Raw genomic sequence first — 16,300 nt, 5'->3', positions numbered from 1 at the left:
TGGAGGGAGGGAGGGACAGATGGGTAAGTAGGTAAACAGATGGAGATGGATAGATAGATGGATGGGTTGATGGATGGAGGGATAGACAGATGAATGGATGGATGAGTGGATGGATGGATGGATGGATAGACAGTTGAGTGGATGTATAAGCAGGTAAATGAATGGATGGATGGATGGATGGATGGATAGGTGGATGGATGGATGGATGGATGGATAGGTGGATGGATGGATGGATGGATGGATGGGTGGATGGGTGGATGGATGGATGATGGACAGATGAGTGGATGGATAAGTAGTTAATTGGATGGATGGATAGGTGGGTGGATGGGTAGATGGATGAACAGATGAGTGGATGAGTGAATGGATGGATGGATGGAATGATGGGTGGATGGATGGATGGATGGATGGATGGATACATGGATGGACAGGTGAATGAAAAGCCAGATGGATTTCAGATAAGAAAATCTAAGCGCGTGAGGTTCAACAAAATCCTGGCTTGGGGCAAAGGTCACTGAAGTCGTTCCTCCCAGTCCAAAGTTACTCACCTTCCCTTGATCAATGAGAAGCAGGCCAACCTGCGACAAGGAGTGAAAGTAGAAGACCCCACCCAGAGACCCGGCTAGCTCCGCCTATGAGAGAAACGAAAAAACATCGCGTGTGAATGAACTGCAAACGTGTGTCGGAGTCCATACTTAACTCCAGATTATCTAATAAGCTAAAATGGAGGAAAGTCTTTCTTATTACGATCTATTTCTGGAACCTCTGTGGAAATGCGGCACGGCGGGCAGAAGCTTGAATGGAGGCAGCTCTGTGTCAGGGAGTTGGCGGAGGTGGTGTGGCCCGGACTGTGAGACGCCTGCCTAAACCCCTCGCTCCTGCCCGGGTCCCTCACTCCTGATTCTTGGCTCGTCAGCAAAGTGCCCAGCAGCCAGGTTGGAGGATGTGACCTAGTGCCCTGACCTGGGGAAGACGGGGCAGCTCGCGATGGCAGCCCTGTTGGCTACCTCCAGGTAAGAGAGAGAGACACCACGATCTTATTTGAGCCTCTGCTATTCAGGGGGAGTTTCCCATTATACGCTGTGCTGTGGACTGAACTGTGTCGCCCGCAAATTCCTATGTGGAAGCACTAAGCCCCCGTCTTAATCTGTTCGGGCGGCTATGGCAAAATGCCACCGATGGGGTTGCCTTATAAACCACAGACATTTATTGCTCCCAGTTCTGGAAGCTGGAAGTCTGAGATCAAGATGCCAGTGTGGTCAAGTGAGGGCCCTCTTTGGGGTCGCAGACTTCTCGCTGTGTCCCTACATGGCGGAAGGGGATGAGCGAGCTCCCTGGGGCCTCTGTCACAAAGCCCGTGATCCTAAAATGAGGGCTCCACCTTCATGATCTAAGCGCCTCCCAAAGGCAGCCCCTCCCAATAGCATCGCATCAGGCACTAGGATGACAATAGATGAATCTAGGGGGGACACATTCAAACCCCAGCACCCCCAAAGAGATGGAATTTGGAGGCGGGGCCTTTGGGATGTCATTCGATTTAGAGGAGGTCAAGAGGGTGGGACCCCCACAATGGGATCTGTGTCCTTATAAGAAGGGACACCAGACTGCGCTCTCTTGCTGGCTCTCCCCACCATGTGAGGACACAGGAAGGAGGCGGCCATGTGTAAGCCAGGAAGAGAGCTTCCGCCAGGAACCGAATCAGCCAGCACTTTGATCTAGGACTTTCCAGCCTCCAGGACCACGAGAAAGAAGTGTCTGTTACCTAAGCCACCCAGGTTGGGGTATGTCAGGGCAGCCCGAGCTCACTGAGCCAGTCGGTCCATCCTAGTCCAACCAGTACAGGCGGCTAGACTTCCTGGTGGCCTTTCCATTGCCTCCCCATCAGCCGCCCCAACTCCTCCCCTACCGGCAGAACCCCAAAGGGGCCTTGATCCCGGGGGACGAATCCTGATTGCTCCAGACCACACTCAGGGGTCTCAGCTCCTTGGGCACGGACGGGGATGGGATGGCGAGTCTGAATGAAAAGAGAAAGCCGTCGGCTGCCTTCCTGCCTCCCAGGGAGACGTGACGGCTGCAGATGGAGCACTGAGCTCGCGGGGCGGGGCGGGGCGGGGCGGGTCTGCTCCAGATGGGGAAACACTGAAATACTTCTGCAGTGGCCGTATGAGTTTCCTGAAGCTGCTGTGACAAATGACCATCAACTCAGGGGCTCAGATCAGCACGGATTCTGGAGGGCAGCAGTCCACGACAGGTTTCACTGGGCCCAAGTGAAGGTGTGGGCAGGGCTGGATCCTTCTGGAAGCTTCAGGGGAGAATCTGTTCCTGCCTTTTCCAGCTTCTAGAGGCGCCCGCATTCCTTGGCTCCTGGTCCCTTCCTCCATCTTCAGATCCAGGAGCACAGACTCTTCAAATGTCGCTTTCTCTCTGACCTCTACTTCCATCATCCACCTCCTCCCTCTTATAAGGACCCTGGTGATGACGTTGGCCCACCCGGATAATCCAGGATAATCCCTCATCTCAAGATTCTTAATTTAGGGGCCGGCCCGGTGGTGCAGTGGTTAAGTTCGCACGTTCTGCTTCGGCGGCCCGGGCTTTGACGGTTCGGATCCTGGGTGGGGACATGGCGCCCCTCGGCAAGCCATGCTGTGGTAAGCGTCCCACGTATAAAGTAGAGGAAGATGGGCATGGATGTTAGCTCAGGGCCAGTCTTCCTCAGCAAGAAGAGGAGGATTGGTAGCAGTTAGCTCAGGGCTAATCTTCCTCAAAAAAATTAAAAAAATTCTTACCTTAATTCCATCTAGTTCTGGGGGATTAAGGTATAAACATCTTTGGGGGTTCCATTATTCTGCTGACCACAGAGACCCCTCCTTTGACTTTCCCACAATTCGGCAATGACAGGATTAACGCCTGGCACAGAAGGGGCCTCCAGGTCTTGCCCCATCACAAGGGCGAGTCTATTCTGATAGGGCAGTGGCCATGCCACAGGGTCCCCGTGATTCGGGTTCTGAACGTCACGAGTTCTGATGCTGAGGATGGGGGAGCAGAAATACAGGGAGCTGCCGGAGCCCTGGGAGCGTTGCTGGATGGGCCTGCCTTCTGTGTGAGAAAAGACCACCTCGAAACTGCTTCAGCCATTGTTACCCGCAGCCAAGGGCCCTGCTAACGGATAACCCCAGTTCAGCGAGAAGTAAAGAACTGCTGAGATAAAGACCGGAGACACGTCCATGGGGTGTGAATCCCATAAACGCCATCGAGGCCGTCATCCCGGATGAGAAAGAAGGAGGTGAACACTCTTGCTGGTGAAAGTCGAGATTCCAGACATTTCTTCGCGGCTTGGCGGTTTCCCTCTCCGATTGCCAAGGCCGATGTGCTGGTGCGGAGGCAGAAAAGGGACGGTGATGACTTCCAGAGCGTTGAGGACAAGGGGGCATCCGGCCAGGAGAACAAGTGTAGTTGGTGGTGGTCCTGGCCTCAGCAGTCCTGAGCACCCCTATTCTGAGTCGACACGCAGAAATGGACCCGTCCCTTCCTCTCGAAATGTCCATGACAGTAACCACCACACACACACACACAGAGCAAAAAGACTACCGTATTATTAACAATTGTTATTCAAGTGACATCAAGGAGAAGCGTGCACCTCTCTCTGGGACTTCTCATCTCCTGGGGAGGGGTGAGCGCATTGTCGCTTGTCCACAGAATGGTGGTATCGTGTCGGGTGGAGTTGCAACCTTGTTAGTGTCTATCTGGAGATTGCGGCTGCAGGAGACGCGTATGGGCGTCAAGTTGACATGGGGTGGACTGTGACGGTGAATTCTGTGTGTCAACTTGACCGGGCCGAGGGAGGCCCAGAGAGCTGGTAAAACGTTATGTCTGGGTGTGTCTGTGAGGAGGGTTCTGGAAGAGACTGAAGTTTGATCCAACAGATTGAGAACAGATCTGCTCTTCCCCGTGTGGGCGGGCACCATCCGATCTATCGGGGGCCCGAATGGGGCACAAAGGAGGGGAAGGCAGAAGTCACTCTCTCTTCTGGAGTTGGGACGTCCATCTTTCACTGCCTTTGGACATGAGAGCTCCTGGTTCTTGGGTCTTCAGACTCCGGGTCTGACACCAGTAGCCCCCTGGTTCTAAAGCCTTCGCCCTCGGACTGAATCACACCACCGGCCTTCCCGGGTCCCCAGCTTGCAGGTGGCAGGTCGTGGGCCTTCTCAGACTCCATAACCATGTGAGCCAGTTCCCGTAATAAATCTCCTCTTCTGTAGATTTATACACATATCTGATTGGTTTTGTTTCTCTGGAGAACCCTAATACAATTGGGGGTGTTAGGATGACAGTTTTCAACTGGGCCCAAATGTTAACGCTGGGTCCTTCTAGGCTGAGTTTTGAGTGAAAATATGTGGCTGCTTAGCTTCCAAGTTTCATCGGGCCCCTGGGCAGGGCCGGGAAACCAGATTGGGGACGTGACCAGAGCTTGAGAGCGGAGTTGATTCTTTCTGCCTTCCTTTGGACACACTTGCCAAGTGTTTCTGGGTGAAGCCATTCTCTGCGTGGGAACAAAACATCCTTATCCCCTCAGCTACCCCAGCATCCTGTCTGCTTCAGCTTTTCAGCTCTGCCAAGCTGTGCAGCCTTGGCAAAGGCCCTGCACCTCTCTGAGCCTTCATCCTCGTATTAGTTTCCTAGGCTGCCATAACAAGATGCCACATCCTGGGGGACTTAAAACAACAAAAGTTTATTGTCATGGTTCTAGAAGCCAGCAGTCTGAAATCAAGATGTCGGCAGGGTTGGTTCCTTCTGGAGGGCGGGAGGAAGCAAGCTCGCCCTACCTTTCTCCTGGCTTCTGGTGGTGGCCAGCAGACCTGGGCTCGCAGCCACATCACTCCAATCGCTGCCTCCATCCTCACAAGGCCGTCTGTGCGCATCTCTCCATGTCTCTCCTCTTCTTAGAAGGACCCCCGTCACCGGACTCGGGACCCACCCTCATCTAGTGCGACCCCATCTTAACTAATTACATCTGCAAAGACCCTATTTCTAAATCAGGGCACAGTCGGAGGTTCTGAGTGGACAGAAATGTTGGAGGGGGGTCCTTATTCAACCCAGCTCAGTTCTTGCATCTGTAAAATGGGGTGACGACCGCACACGCTGCTACTGATCTTTGGGAAGGCCCGGGGTGAAGCGTCCTACTCAGAATGCAGCCTTTCCTGACATCAGCTCTTCGTCTGCACTCCTCAGGCTCCTCCCCCTAACTTCCTAGCCAGCTCCTTTGACCTGGAACTTTCCTTGCCCTCCCGGCCAGCTGGACAGCTGACCGTTAAAGAGAAAAAAGCCCTTGGTCACCCGCTGACAGCGAATTACTCCAACCACACGGGACACATATTTCTATGCTCACTTTCTCAGCAAATTGAACGTACCTGTCTTTCATAGGCAAACTTCTGAAAGGTGTACCCGCAGCTGTCTGAGAAATAGATATTGGCCTCAGATACCTGGTCTCCGTGCAAATAAGCAAAAACCGAATTGCTTATGTCCTGGAAGAACACACACAAAATAATCTCTTTAACAGGAGACAGACGGTGTGGGGATGGGGAGAGGTGGCTTAAGGACACGGACTTGCAACTAGCAGATAAGCAAGTTCTGGAGATCTGGTGCACAGCACGGTGATTACAGACAACAACACTGTAGTATAAACTTCAAAGTGCTAAGAGACTGGATCTTAATTGTTCTCACCACAAAAAAAGAAATGGTAATTGTGTGGCGTGATAGAGGCATTAGCTAATGCAACAGTGGTAACAATGTTGCAATATATAAATGTATCAAACCAACACATTGTACGCCTTAAACTTATACAATGTTACACGTCAGTTATATCTCCATTTATAAAAAAGGGAGATAGATGTCACTGATCAGACTCCTGGGCATTTATCCCAAAGAAATGAAAACTTACATCCACACAAAAATGTATACACGAATGTTCATAGCAGCTTTATCTGTAATAGCCAAAAAGTGGGAGCAACCAAACTCTGGTACATTCATACTGTGGAATATTACGCAGCAATGAAAAGGAATGGACTAGAGAGATACACAACAAATTGGATGCATTGCCAGAGAATTTTGCTGAGAAAAGCTAATCCCAAAAGGTTACATATTGAATGATTCCATTTGCATAACCTTCTTGAAGTGATAAAATTATAGAGATGGAGAAGAAATTAGTGGTTGCCATGGGTTAGGGATGGGGTGGAAGCAAGGAGGCACAGAGAGCTTTGGGGCGATGGGACGGTCTAGTGCTTTGATGGCAGCGGTGGCTCTGTGACTTTACACAGGTCACAGAATGGCACAGACTAGACACACACATTGTATCCATGTCAGTGTAATACACTATAGTTATGTAAGGTGTAACTATTGGGGAAAGCTGGGTGAAGGGTACAGGGGACTCTGTGTTATTTTTCCAGTTTCCTCTAGAGTCTATAATTATTCCAAAATAACAAGATAGGCGCCAGCCCTGTGGTGTAGTGGTCAGGTTTGGCGCTCTCCACTTCAGCAGCCCAGATTCGCGGGTTTGAATCCTGGGTGCAGACCTATGCCACTCATCAGCCATGCTGTGGTGGCAACCCACATGCAAAAAGTGGAGGAAGATTGGCACAGATGTCAGCCCAGGGCTAATCTTCCTCAGCAAAAAAAAAAAAAAAAAAAAAAAAAAAAAACCATAAAAGTTTGTGGATTCAAAATTAACAAGTTAAAAAAAAAAGAAGACAAATGATATATTCATGGTGTGTCAGCCAGTTGATCTGAAGGTGGCTCCAGAGCCCCTCTCATATCTCAGGTCCTCTTCTGACCCCTGGGGAAGTAACACCGCCCAGTCCATCATGGTCCCAGCCCTCAAGGCTTCTGCTGTCCTAATTTCCACCCGTAATTACCCGTACTCAGAGCAGAGTGAAAAATGATGGAATACACCTGGCACTCACCGTGCAAGAGGGATGTCCACTATAACAACAATTGTCACCAGAAAGATGCGAAACGGGGTGTTTTATACCTGAAAGGAAAAGGTCATTTAAAAACTATATGAGTTCCCTGAAATTCAGAGGGAAAGTTAGAGGAGTTTCTCAAACTTGACACAACTGACATTTGGGGCCAGATTGTTCTCGGTTGTGGGGCCATCCTGGGGGCACTCAGGCATGTTTTGCAGCATCCCAGCCTCTACTGACTAGATGCCAGGTACACCCTCCTCCAGTCTTTTTTTTTTTTTTTTGAGGACGATTGGCCCTGAGCTAACGTCTGCTGCCAATCCTCTTTTTGCTGAGGAAGACTGGCCCTGAGCTCACATCTGTGCCCATCTTCCTCCACTTTATATGTGGGACGCCTACCACAGCATGGCGTGCCAAGGGGTGCCACGTCCACATCCAGGATCCAAACTGGCGAACCCCAGGCCGCTGAAGTGGAACATACGCACTTAACTGCTTCACCACCGGGCCGGCCCCCCTCCTCCAGTCTTGACAACCCAAAATACCTCCAGACATTGCCAGCTGTCGTCTGTGTGTGTGTGGGGGGGGGGGGGGCAGAAACTGTGCCTGGTTAAGAACGACCGGTTTTGCAGAAACTCTTTTAGGATTCCGCCAAATTTGCAGGAAGGGCTCCCTTCTCCTGGTGAGTCGGGCTTTGATTCTATTTTAAAAGCAGAAGCTTCGGCTCCAAAGAAAACACACTCATGGCCAGGAAGCATGGGAAAAGATGCTCAGCATCACTAACCATTGGGGAAATGCAAAGCAAAACCACCTCGAGGTACCACTTCACACCCGTTAGGACGGCTACCATCAAAGAAATAGAAAACGACGGTGTGGGCGAGGGCAGGGAGAAGCTGGGACCCCTGTGCCCTGTTGGTGGGTATGTAAATGGTGTGGCTGCTTTGGGAAACAGGATGGCGGCTCCTCGAGAAATTGAAAATAGAGATCCGGTAATTCCACTTTTGGGCATTCACCCCCAAGAATTAAAAGGAGATATTTGCACACACGTGTTCAAGGCTGCGTGATTCACAATGGCCAAAATATGGGAGCAGCCCAAGGGTCCATCCGTGGATGGACAGAGAGACAAAAGGTGGTCTGCACACACAACGGGATATTATTCAGCCTTAAAAAGGAAGGAAATCCTGACACCTGTGACAACGTGCACGGCCCCTGAGGACACGATGCTCAGGGAAATAAGCCAGACACACAAGGACAAATACTGCGTGATCCTACTCCCGGGAGGGCCCTGGAGGAGTCAAATTCACAGAGACAGAAAGAGGATGGTGGGGGCCAGGGGCTGGGGGAGGGGATGCGGAGCGCCTGCTTAACGGGAATGGGGTCTCCTTCTGGGGTGACGAAAATGTTCTGGAACTCGACAGTGCGGATGGTGGCACCACACTGTGAATGTACTCCATGCTCCTGAGTTGTACACTTTAAAATGGTGAGCTTCATGTGAATTTTATGCCTTCTTCCCCCCAAAGAAGGAAAAAAGCCATGAACCGTGAGCCAAAAAAGAATTGAACTGGAAGGTCAGGAGGGGGCAGGTCGAGAGGATGGGGGAGTGACGTGAGAGGCAGCAGTGTGGGCGAATTTTGGAGGGAGGCAAGTTCTGTAAAGGGTTGGCGGACTGTTGTTTCGGGGGTAGATGTGCGTTTGGTTTGGATGTGACAGATTGATGGGACGGTCCCAAGATGGCCCCGAGGCAGCCCAGCTTTACTTGGGTTATAGGCGTTCTCTCTGGGGCCCATCCGACGCTGCGTTTATACACGGTATCCACACGTCAGCCAGAGGACTTGAAACGTGCTGATTTGCTAAAAATCTCCCCTCCACCTTGTCCAGAGGCTGTCTGGACCGCTGTCATGAAAAGTAAGATGGAGGCTGAACCCAGGCGTGACCTTCTGCCCTGCTTCTCTGTCCCCGGGGGGACCGTGATCACTTTCCCAGCCTGTCTTCAGCAGGCACCTGGCAGGCCCCGAGATGATGGGGGCGGGGCTCCCTCTTGTGGGGCCCACAGTCTTTCTCTAAAACTGATACAGTGTAGCAGAAGAAGAAGGCACCACCAGATGGTGACCCACCCACCCACCCAGGGGTTGTCCAATGAGGGGATTTGACCTCTAGGGGACACCGGGCGATGTCTACGAACATTTTTATTGTCAGGACTTCAGGGGAGCTCCTGGCATCCAGTGGGTGGGGGCCAGAGATGCTGCTCAGCCCCCTACAGTGCAGGGCATGGCCCCCGATGATGGAGAAAGATCTGGCCCTGAATCTCAGCAGTGCCGGGTTGGAAACCTTGTCCCCACCCCTTTCTCACCATAATGAGGAACTGAATGCTCTCTCTCCCTTCTTCCCTTTTCCGGGAAGAGAGAAGACGATGCTCCTCTTTCCTAAAGAATGACATCTCCCTTGTCTTCACTCTTGACCTCATCTCCTTGCCTCCTCTCTCAGGGGTCTCTTCTTTCTCTCTCTTCTCTACTGTTCCCTGTCCCTAAGATGATGTAGGTAGCACTGAATACTCCCATCCCCCAGCCTTGTCACCGAGCACCTAGGAGCCATTGTTGGCTGTCTCCCATCCTCCCTGACATCCACCCCAGTGCAACGCCCGCTCATGTCCCTCGTCCGCCTCAGCCAATCAGAGCAGGTTTTTGTGCTTGTAACTCCAGGCCCCGATGGAAACACCAGGTTCCCACCCTCCGGGATGCGGGTTCAGGCCAACTGTCCTTTGAATCTTAAAGGTCAAGGTAATGTCCTGGGGCTGACATCCGCAAAGCAGAATCTTTTGTGCTTCCGGAATTTATAACCTCTTCTCTGATGTTGCCTGAACTCAAACAAACAAACCAACCAAAAAATACAAAACCCATATACCTACAGATGCGTTCCAGGAATTGACTTCATAATCATAAATATAGACTTTTTGATTCAGTACTAAGAGCAGAACTGGACCAGCAAAATGTGCTGACGTTACTTTGGGTGTGCCAACCTGAAAACAATGATACGCATCAGGAAGGGCACCTTCTCGGAACCGATTCAGAAAGCAATCCTTCTAGATGTGCAGCTAAGAGAAGTTTGGTTCCTAGATATTGGGAACTGTGTATCTATCTTGGCGTCAGCTGGAACCCAAATTGGGAGGTTGAAATCGGTATCAGGTGCCCTCAGATACCTAAATTCACTCCATCTTCGTCTCTCTTATGAAAACCTCCTCTGAGGATAAAGCCTGACCTTGAAATGCTGGATGACGAGCAGAACCGATAAATGTGTCGCTTATAAGAGCAACGCACTGGTGTTCTGACAGACGGCAAAGCCTTCTTTAGCAGAGCGAGAATTTCTGGAATTTCTCGAAATTCTGCCAACGGTAGTTTCTCAGGATGGTCACCGAGGGGGCGAGGGTTTTTCTGTTTTGTTTTACGACAGTTTAGGGAGGCCCTGAAATTCATGCCCGTCATTTATCTGTTCACCACACACAACCAATTGTAAGGAGCATTTGCAACAATTCTGCTTCCTTTTTCAGGAAAAAAAAAAAAGGCTACTGCAGGATTGAACTAACCCTTCTTCTGCTTGGGAATTGCTCTCAACGTCTTTAAGAGGAATCTTGTAAAGTAAACCCCCAAATGAAGAAAAACAGTGTGATATTTCCCCCCGAGTATGACTTATTTTGAGCATCCTTCAGATTGTTCAGTAAAATAACTACCTGCATTGACGTAGGGATGGAAAACGGGAGGAGACTACTTTCAAAGTTATCTGTTGTCAGAAAAACTTGCCTTCTGGAATAAAATGACAAAAGAGCTGAATTAGCACAATTTCACACAGGAAAAGGAAAAAGGCAGTGGCGGGCACTCTAAAAAAGGTCCTATTCAGACAAAATTCCTTTCGTAAACAGGGAACCACTTAGGTTTTCTCTGTCTGTCTACTTATTTTCGCACGAGTAAACCTCTCTAGCCTGGGCACTTGACTTCTTGAAAGAGCGTTATTTTTTTTTTTTAAAGATTTTTTATTTTTTCCTTTTTCTCCCCAAAGCCCCCCGGTACATAGTTGCATATTCTTTGTTGTGGGTCCTTCTAGTTGTGGCATGTGGGACGCTGCCTCAGCGTGGTCTGATGAGCAGTGCCATGTCCGCGCCCAGGATTCGAACCAACGAAACACTGGGCCGCCTGCAGCGGAGCGTGCGAACTTAACCACTCGGCCACGGGGCCAGCCCCGAAAGAGCGTTATTTTAAAAGCGTGACCGTGTCAAATATAAAATTGTGTGGGGCTGGCGTCAAATGACAGCGTGACTTGCTCAGAGATGAACTTTCGTGGATTTTGTCATTTATAGGTCATTTATATGGCTATAATCCCACTAAAGTAAAGGGCTTCAGGCCAGGAATGGGAATATAAGAAAGAAACAATTTGTTCCTTCATGCAGGAAATTTTTAAGAAGGAAAAGGCCATCCATGGACATGGTATACCCAGGTCTCCTCCTGCCTCTTCCAGAAGAATTTTATCATTTTAGACAGAGAAGAATTGCTGAGTTAACTCTTATGTATTTTAAAAGTTTCTGTTGCCACTGGGAACGGGATTTTTCATAATTGCCTTTCTGAGTCGGTCACTGCTGGTTGACAAGAGAGGTGTGGATGTGCTTAACATCTGTCTCATATTTGGCCAACGTGCTGTACTTGGTTATTACTTCTGGCAGTTGATCTCTTGGATTTGGCAAATCTTGTCTCTTTCCTTCCAATTGTGTTTTTTTTTTTTTTTGAGGAAGATTAGCCTTGAGCTAACATCTGCTGCCAATCCTCCTTTTTTTTTTTGCTGAGGAAGACTGGCCCTGAGCTCACATCCGTGCCCATCTTCCTCTACTTTATATGTGGGACGCCTACCACAGCATGGCTTGCCAAGCGGTGCCATGTCCACACCCGGGATCCAAACTGGTGAACCCTGGGCTGCCGAAGTGGAACGTGCGCACTTAACCACTGCGCCACCGGGCTGGCCCCTGGGCTTCTCTCTATAGTGACCTCTCTTCTCTCTTCTGTTCCTCTTGCTTCTGGAGGGAGTCACAGAACTTTGGACCTCCGTGTTCTCGCCTTCTCTCTGGCCTGCCCCTCTGCCTCCAGGGCCTGCTTCTCCATGCCGAACACGCATTCTCTGGGTGACCGCAACCATGCCACAGCCGGGACCACTGCTCACGTGCAGGTGACCTTCTGTTCCCATCTCTGGCCTTGTGTGTCCTCAATGTGTCATAAGCAGCAAGCCGTCCCGGGTCGCCACCCATCTCCCTCGTTCTTTCTGCCAGAAATGTGGGGACCATCTTAAACCGCTTGCTCGCCTCCGTTCTGCGCACCACGTGAGTCGTCAAGTCTTGCTGTGTTGGCTTCCTTCTCCTCCCTGTGGCCTTTCCTTCCATTGAGGCTTCATCCTGTTGTGTCATTTTGTTTTTTAACATTGGGCATTGGGAAATCCTCCTCAACACAAATTGTGTAGCCCCAGATCTTCCACTGCTTTGAGGAGGTGGGCTAAACATCTTGGCATGGTGCACACATCTGGTTTGCATCCTGACAACCCAAAGTGCATGCTGGGCATGGTGTTTCCACTCCTTTGAATGCTCTGCTCCAAGCCTATACATATTTGCTTCCCCCTCCCCTGACGGCAAACTCCTATTCATCCTTCAAAACCCAATTTGGGCATCAATTCCCCAGTGGAAACTTCCTGGGCATTTTTCTCCTCTGTCACCCCATGACTGTCTATATCAAATATCTGTGACAGGTGGTGCCATACTATAGTGTAATTATTTTAGTTACTTGCTGGTCTCTTCCTCTCTCTTCCTCTGACCCCCACCCCGACTGTGGGGTTCCTGCAGGCCAGCAACTAGCACCACAGGCCAGAGATGTCTTCCTTAGTGTTTGCTGAATGATAAGTGAGGGTAAATCCAACGTTTTAATAAAAAAAATGGAAGGTAACAATACATAAAGTGGTGACTTACCCTAAATAGAGGGCTACGTTTTTCTTGCAAGGATGTTTAATCAAGCGTGTTGTCATTGATGAAAAATACAGACGGTCCTAGAGAGAGAACCACAAAATCTTAATAATGGCAATAATAATAAACACCCGATAAAAATAATTTCCTAATGTGCAACGTTAAAAATGTAAAGGTGACATCTGAATTAGGTAGGTGGGTTGTAGCCATGTCATTTCCTTGTTTTGACACACTCTGGTTACATCAGACGTCACCCTGGGGAGAGCAGGGGGAAGGGTATTCGGGACATCTCTGTACGATTTTTGCAACTTGCTGCAAATCCATGATTACATCAAAATAAAAAGTTAGAGATTCACAGGATAATAATTCATACTACCTCTCATTTCGTGCACCTGTCGTTTATTCGCAGCTTATTTGTTATTTGAAAGAAAGGCCAGAGGACGAAGAATTGTAAAGCTAACATGTCAGCAACCAGCTACTTCAAGATGATTTAGAAATGCTGACACCACTTCTGAAGTACGCGGTGTCAATGGGAAACACATTGGAACGGATGAAACCCTCTTTACTTTGTGCATTTCAGGTGGACACGTGCAAGGAAGTTTCCGGTTGCACTATGCCATGGAAAGAAAGTAACAGTTTGCTACTCTGCACTCAAGATCTCTTATCCAGCAGAACACTGGATAAAAACTCGCCAGATGGGAGTTCTAAACCAGTGCTATCTCCTGGCTTTGTTCTGGTTACTCGATCTCTCTCAACCAGTTTGCGAAATGGGAAAGGTTAATCCCAAAAGATCCGCAGAATGGGAAACATTAATCCCATCCCTTCGAAGAGCGACAGGAAGGATAAGATAATGTTCTGTGTCTGACACAACGCTGGCACCTAAGAAATAGTAGCAAGTGTTAGTTCTGATCCCGTGATTAAAGAGAAGACGGAATGTTGAGTATGGATCCACATACCCCTTGAATACGCTGTCTGGTATGAAACACTTTTCCTGTCCTCACCGTGTGAGTACTAGAAGTAAGCAACACGAGAGACCGTCCATCAGTTTATTGAATATTCAGCGTGACCCCTGATGCCTACCAGGTTGCTGGGTTACCTGTTCTTGGTGCTTTTAGGGTTTTGGGAGCCCCGGGAAAATCTGAAGAAACTGTGGGCCCCCATCTCCCCAAAACAGACATACGTGTATACAAAAATGGAGACAGAATTCCCGGGAGCTCATAAAGGCTCATTTGCAGGGCCCAGATCAGGAACTCCCACTCCAAGATTTTTTCTCTATTTTTGGCGACAGGGGAGTGTTGGTGGCTGGGAGAATGTTGGTATAGTTTACAGCAGAAGTTGTCAATTTTGGATGTGCGCCGGAAGTCCCTGGAGGGCTTGGCACATGAGATCTCGGGGCCCCGCCTCTGAGTCTCTGATTTGCAGACCCAGGGAACTGCAATTCTAGCAAATTTCCGGGGGATGCTGATGCGGCTGGTCCAGGAACACACTTTGAGAACCAGCATGGGGAAGCCGGAGAACTGGTTATAACCAACCTTTTCAGACTGAGAGAAATCCGACTGGCAAATCTTACTGGGAGACCCTACTCTTTGCTTCCTGGCTATGTGCTTTTATACGCAAGTGTGTTTTAAATTTTGCCAGGTCTGTTTTCACGTCTATAACATAAGGTTAAGGAATCGTTACTTCATGAACCTTATAAAGATGAAATGAGGGGCCGACCCAGTGGTGCAGCGGTTAAGTGAGCACATTCTGCTTGGGCGGCCCGGGGTTTGCCGGTTCGGATCCCGGCTGCGGACATGGCACCACTTGGCACGCCATGCTGTGGCAGGCGTCCCACATAGAAAGTAAAGGAAGATGGGCACGGACGTTAGCTCAGGGCCAGTCCTCCTCAGCAAAAAGAGGAGGATTGGCAGCAGTTAGCTCAGGGCTAATCTTCCTCAAAAAAAAAAAAAAAAAGATGAAATGAGATCATGCACAGGAAGTGCAAGTTCTTGATTTCATCAGCAGAGGGGGTTCTGCTGAGTGTGACAGCTCACTCCAGGCAGGAGCTGGACTTCAGCATCTGTCTAGTCCCCACGGCACCTCACATACAGTATTTACTGATCTAACATTTACTGAAATCTAAAAATATTCTGGGTAAGAAGAGAATACGATAAATACTCTACACCCTCACGGAGCTAAAATTCTAGCGACAACAGACAAGAAAAAATTCGTCAAAAGAAAAGAATAACAAATTAGTGATTGACAGGAAAAAGTAGCTTCGGGGAGGGGGGGCCTTTACATAAGGAAATGCGCTATTTCAGTCGCGATCTGAACGATGTGGAACCAGCCACGGAGAAACCTGCAAGCAAAGCGTGCCAGGCAGAGGGAGGGTTGACCGCCAAGTTCCCGCGTCCCCAAGGCTGGCCCGAGGTTGGCTGTTCAAGGGACGGCGTGGCTGGAACAGAGATTCAGCAGTGGGCAGGGGCCAGATCACCAGTTGTCAAGTCCCCAGGGGACACTTGGCAATGCCCAGAGACAGTTGTGATTGACGGTGAAGCCCGGGGAAGGAGGCGTGACTGGCATCTAGTGGGTGAAGCTGGGGATGCTGGTCAGCATCCTACAGAGAGTGATCCGGCCCCAAATGTCAGCGGCGCTGCTGAGAAATCCTGGGCCAGATCCTGGGAGAAAAGGCGGGCTGCGCAAGGAACTTGGGTTTTGCTCTGGGAAGGGGACAGACGAGATCAGATTCGTCCATCAATAACGCCCCTGGCTGCCGGGTGGGGGAGGGACAAGGAGGTGGAGGTGGCTTGAAGGGGTCGGAGTCAGGCAGGGGGAGGACTCGGTGACGGGAGAGAGGGAGGGATCAAGTTCGATTCCCAGAAGAGGAGACTGGGGAGCCCCAAGGAGGATGGGGAGCGGAGCATCCTTCCTGGATTCTGCCTGGGTCACCGCGCAGGGACGAGCCAGCCCCCTCTGCGACCCCTGGCAGCACCCCAGCCCGGGGAGGGCAGCCCCACCGGCATAGTGGCTGAGCTCTGGCCAGCGGGCAGAGCCGCAAGGTCGCCGCCGCCGCCGCCGCCACCATCAACAACAACAGCATCCTCTCGCTTCGAGCTGCGCCGCCGCGACTGTCCCTCAACCGCCAGGAGGAGTCGCTTCACTGTCTGGGCATGCGCACAAGCCGCCTGCGCCTGCCTCAGATCTGAGCATGCGCACCTCGTCTCCCGTGAAGCCCAAATCCGCCAGCCAGGACGTTCCCCGGAATCTGAGCATGCGCATGGCGCTCAAGTGTATACCAGGGCTGCCCACATGTCCCCAAAGTTGCGCTTGCAGCAACAGCTGCTCTCTTTAGAGGTGCTGGCGCGTGCCCACAACCCTCCCCGGG

The 16,300-nt window shown here is 50.4% G+C and overlaps 1 protein-coding gene across 3 annotated transcripts in view; it reads right to left on the bottom strand.

Annotated features, from left to right (window-relative positions):
• Positions 1 to 16,300, bottom strand: part of CATSPERD (cation channel sperm associated auxiliary subunit delta) — a 40,228-nt gene that overhangs the window by 22,385 nt on the left and 1,543 nt on the right. For 2 of the 3 annotated variants that reach the window (XM_070491781.1, XM_044753147.2), the window contains exons 1-8: positions 15,933 to 16,116; positions 13,893 to 13,947; positions 12,943 to 13,019; positions 10,675 to 10,747; positions 9,852 to 9,966; positions 6,954 to 7,021; positions 5,406 to 5,519; positions 546 to 629 (exon numbers count right to left, since the gene is read on the bottom strand). In XM_070491781.1, the coding sequence (XP_070347882.1) occupies positions 546 to 629; positions 5,406 to 5,519; positions 6,954 to 7,021; positions 9,852 to 9,966; positions 10,675 to 10,747; positions 12,943 to 13,019; positions 13,893 to 13,947; positions 15,933 to 16,015 (669 nt within the window). In that variant the 5' untranslated portion in view covers positions 16,016 to 16,116. Of the gene's footprint in view, positions 1 to 545; positions 630 to 1,903; positions 2,012 to 5,405; positions 5,520 to 6,953; positions 7,022 to 9,851; positions 9,967 to 10,674; positions 10,748 to 12,942; positions 13,020 to 13,892; positions 13,948 to 15,932; positions 16,117 to 16,300 lie in introns of those variants that run through there. The other variant, XM_070491780.1, reaches the window with a different exon arrangement.

This window comes from Equus asinus, chromosome 20 (assembly GCF_041296235.1).
Source record: "Equus asinus isolate D_3611 breed Donkey chromosome 20, EquAss-T2T_v2, whole genome shotgun sequence".
Lineage (NCBI taxonomy): Eukaryota > Metazoa > Chordata > Mammalia > Perissodactyla > Equidae > Equus > Equus asinus.
This window is presented reverse-complemented; position numbering and strand designations above follow the sequence as displayed.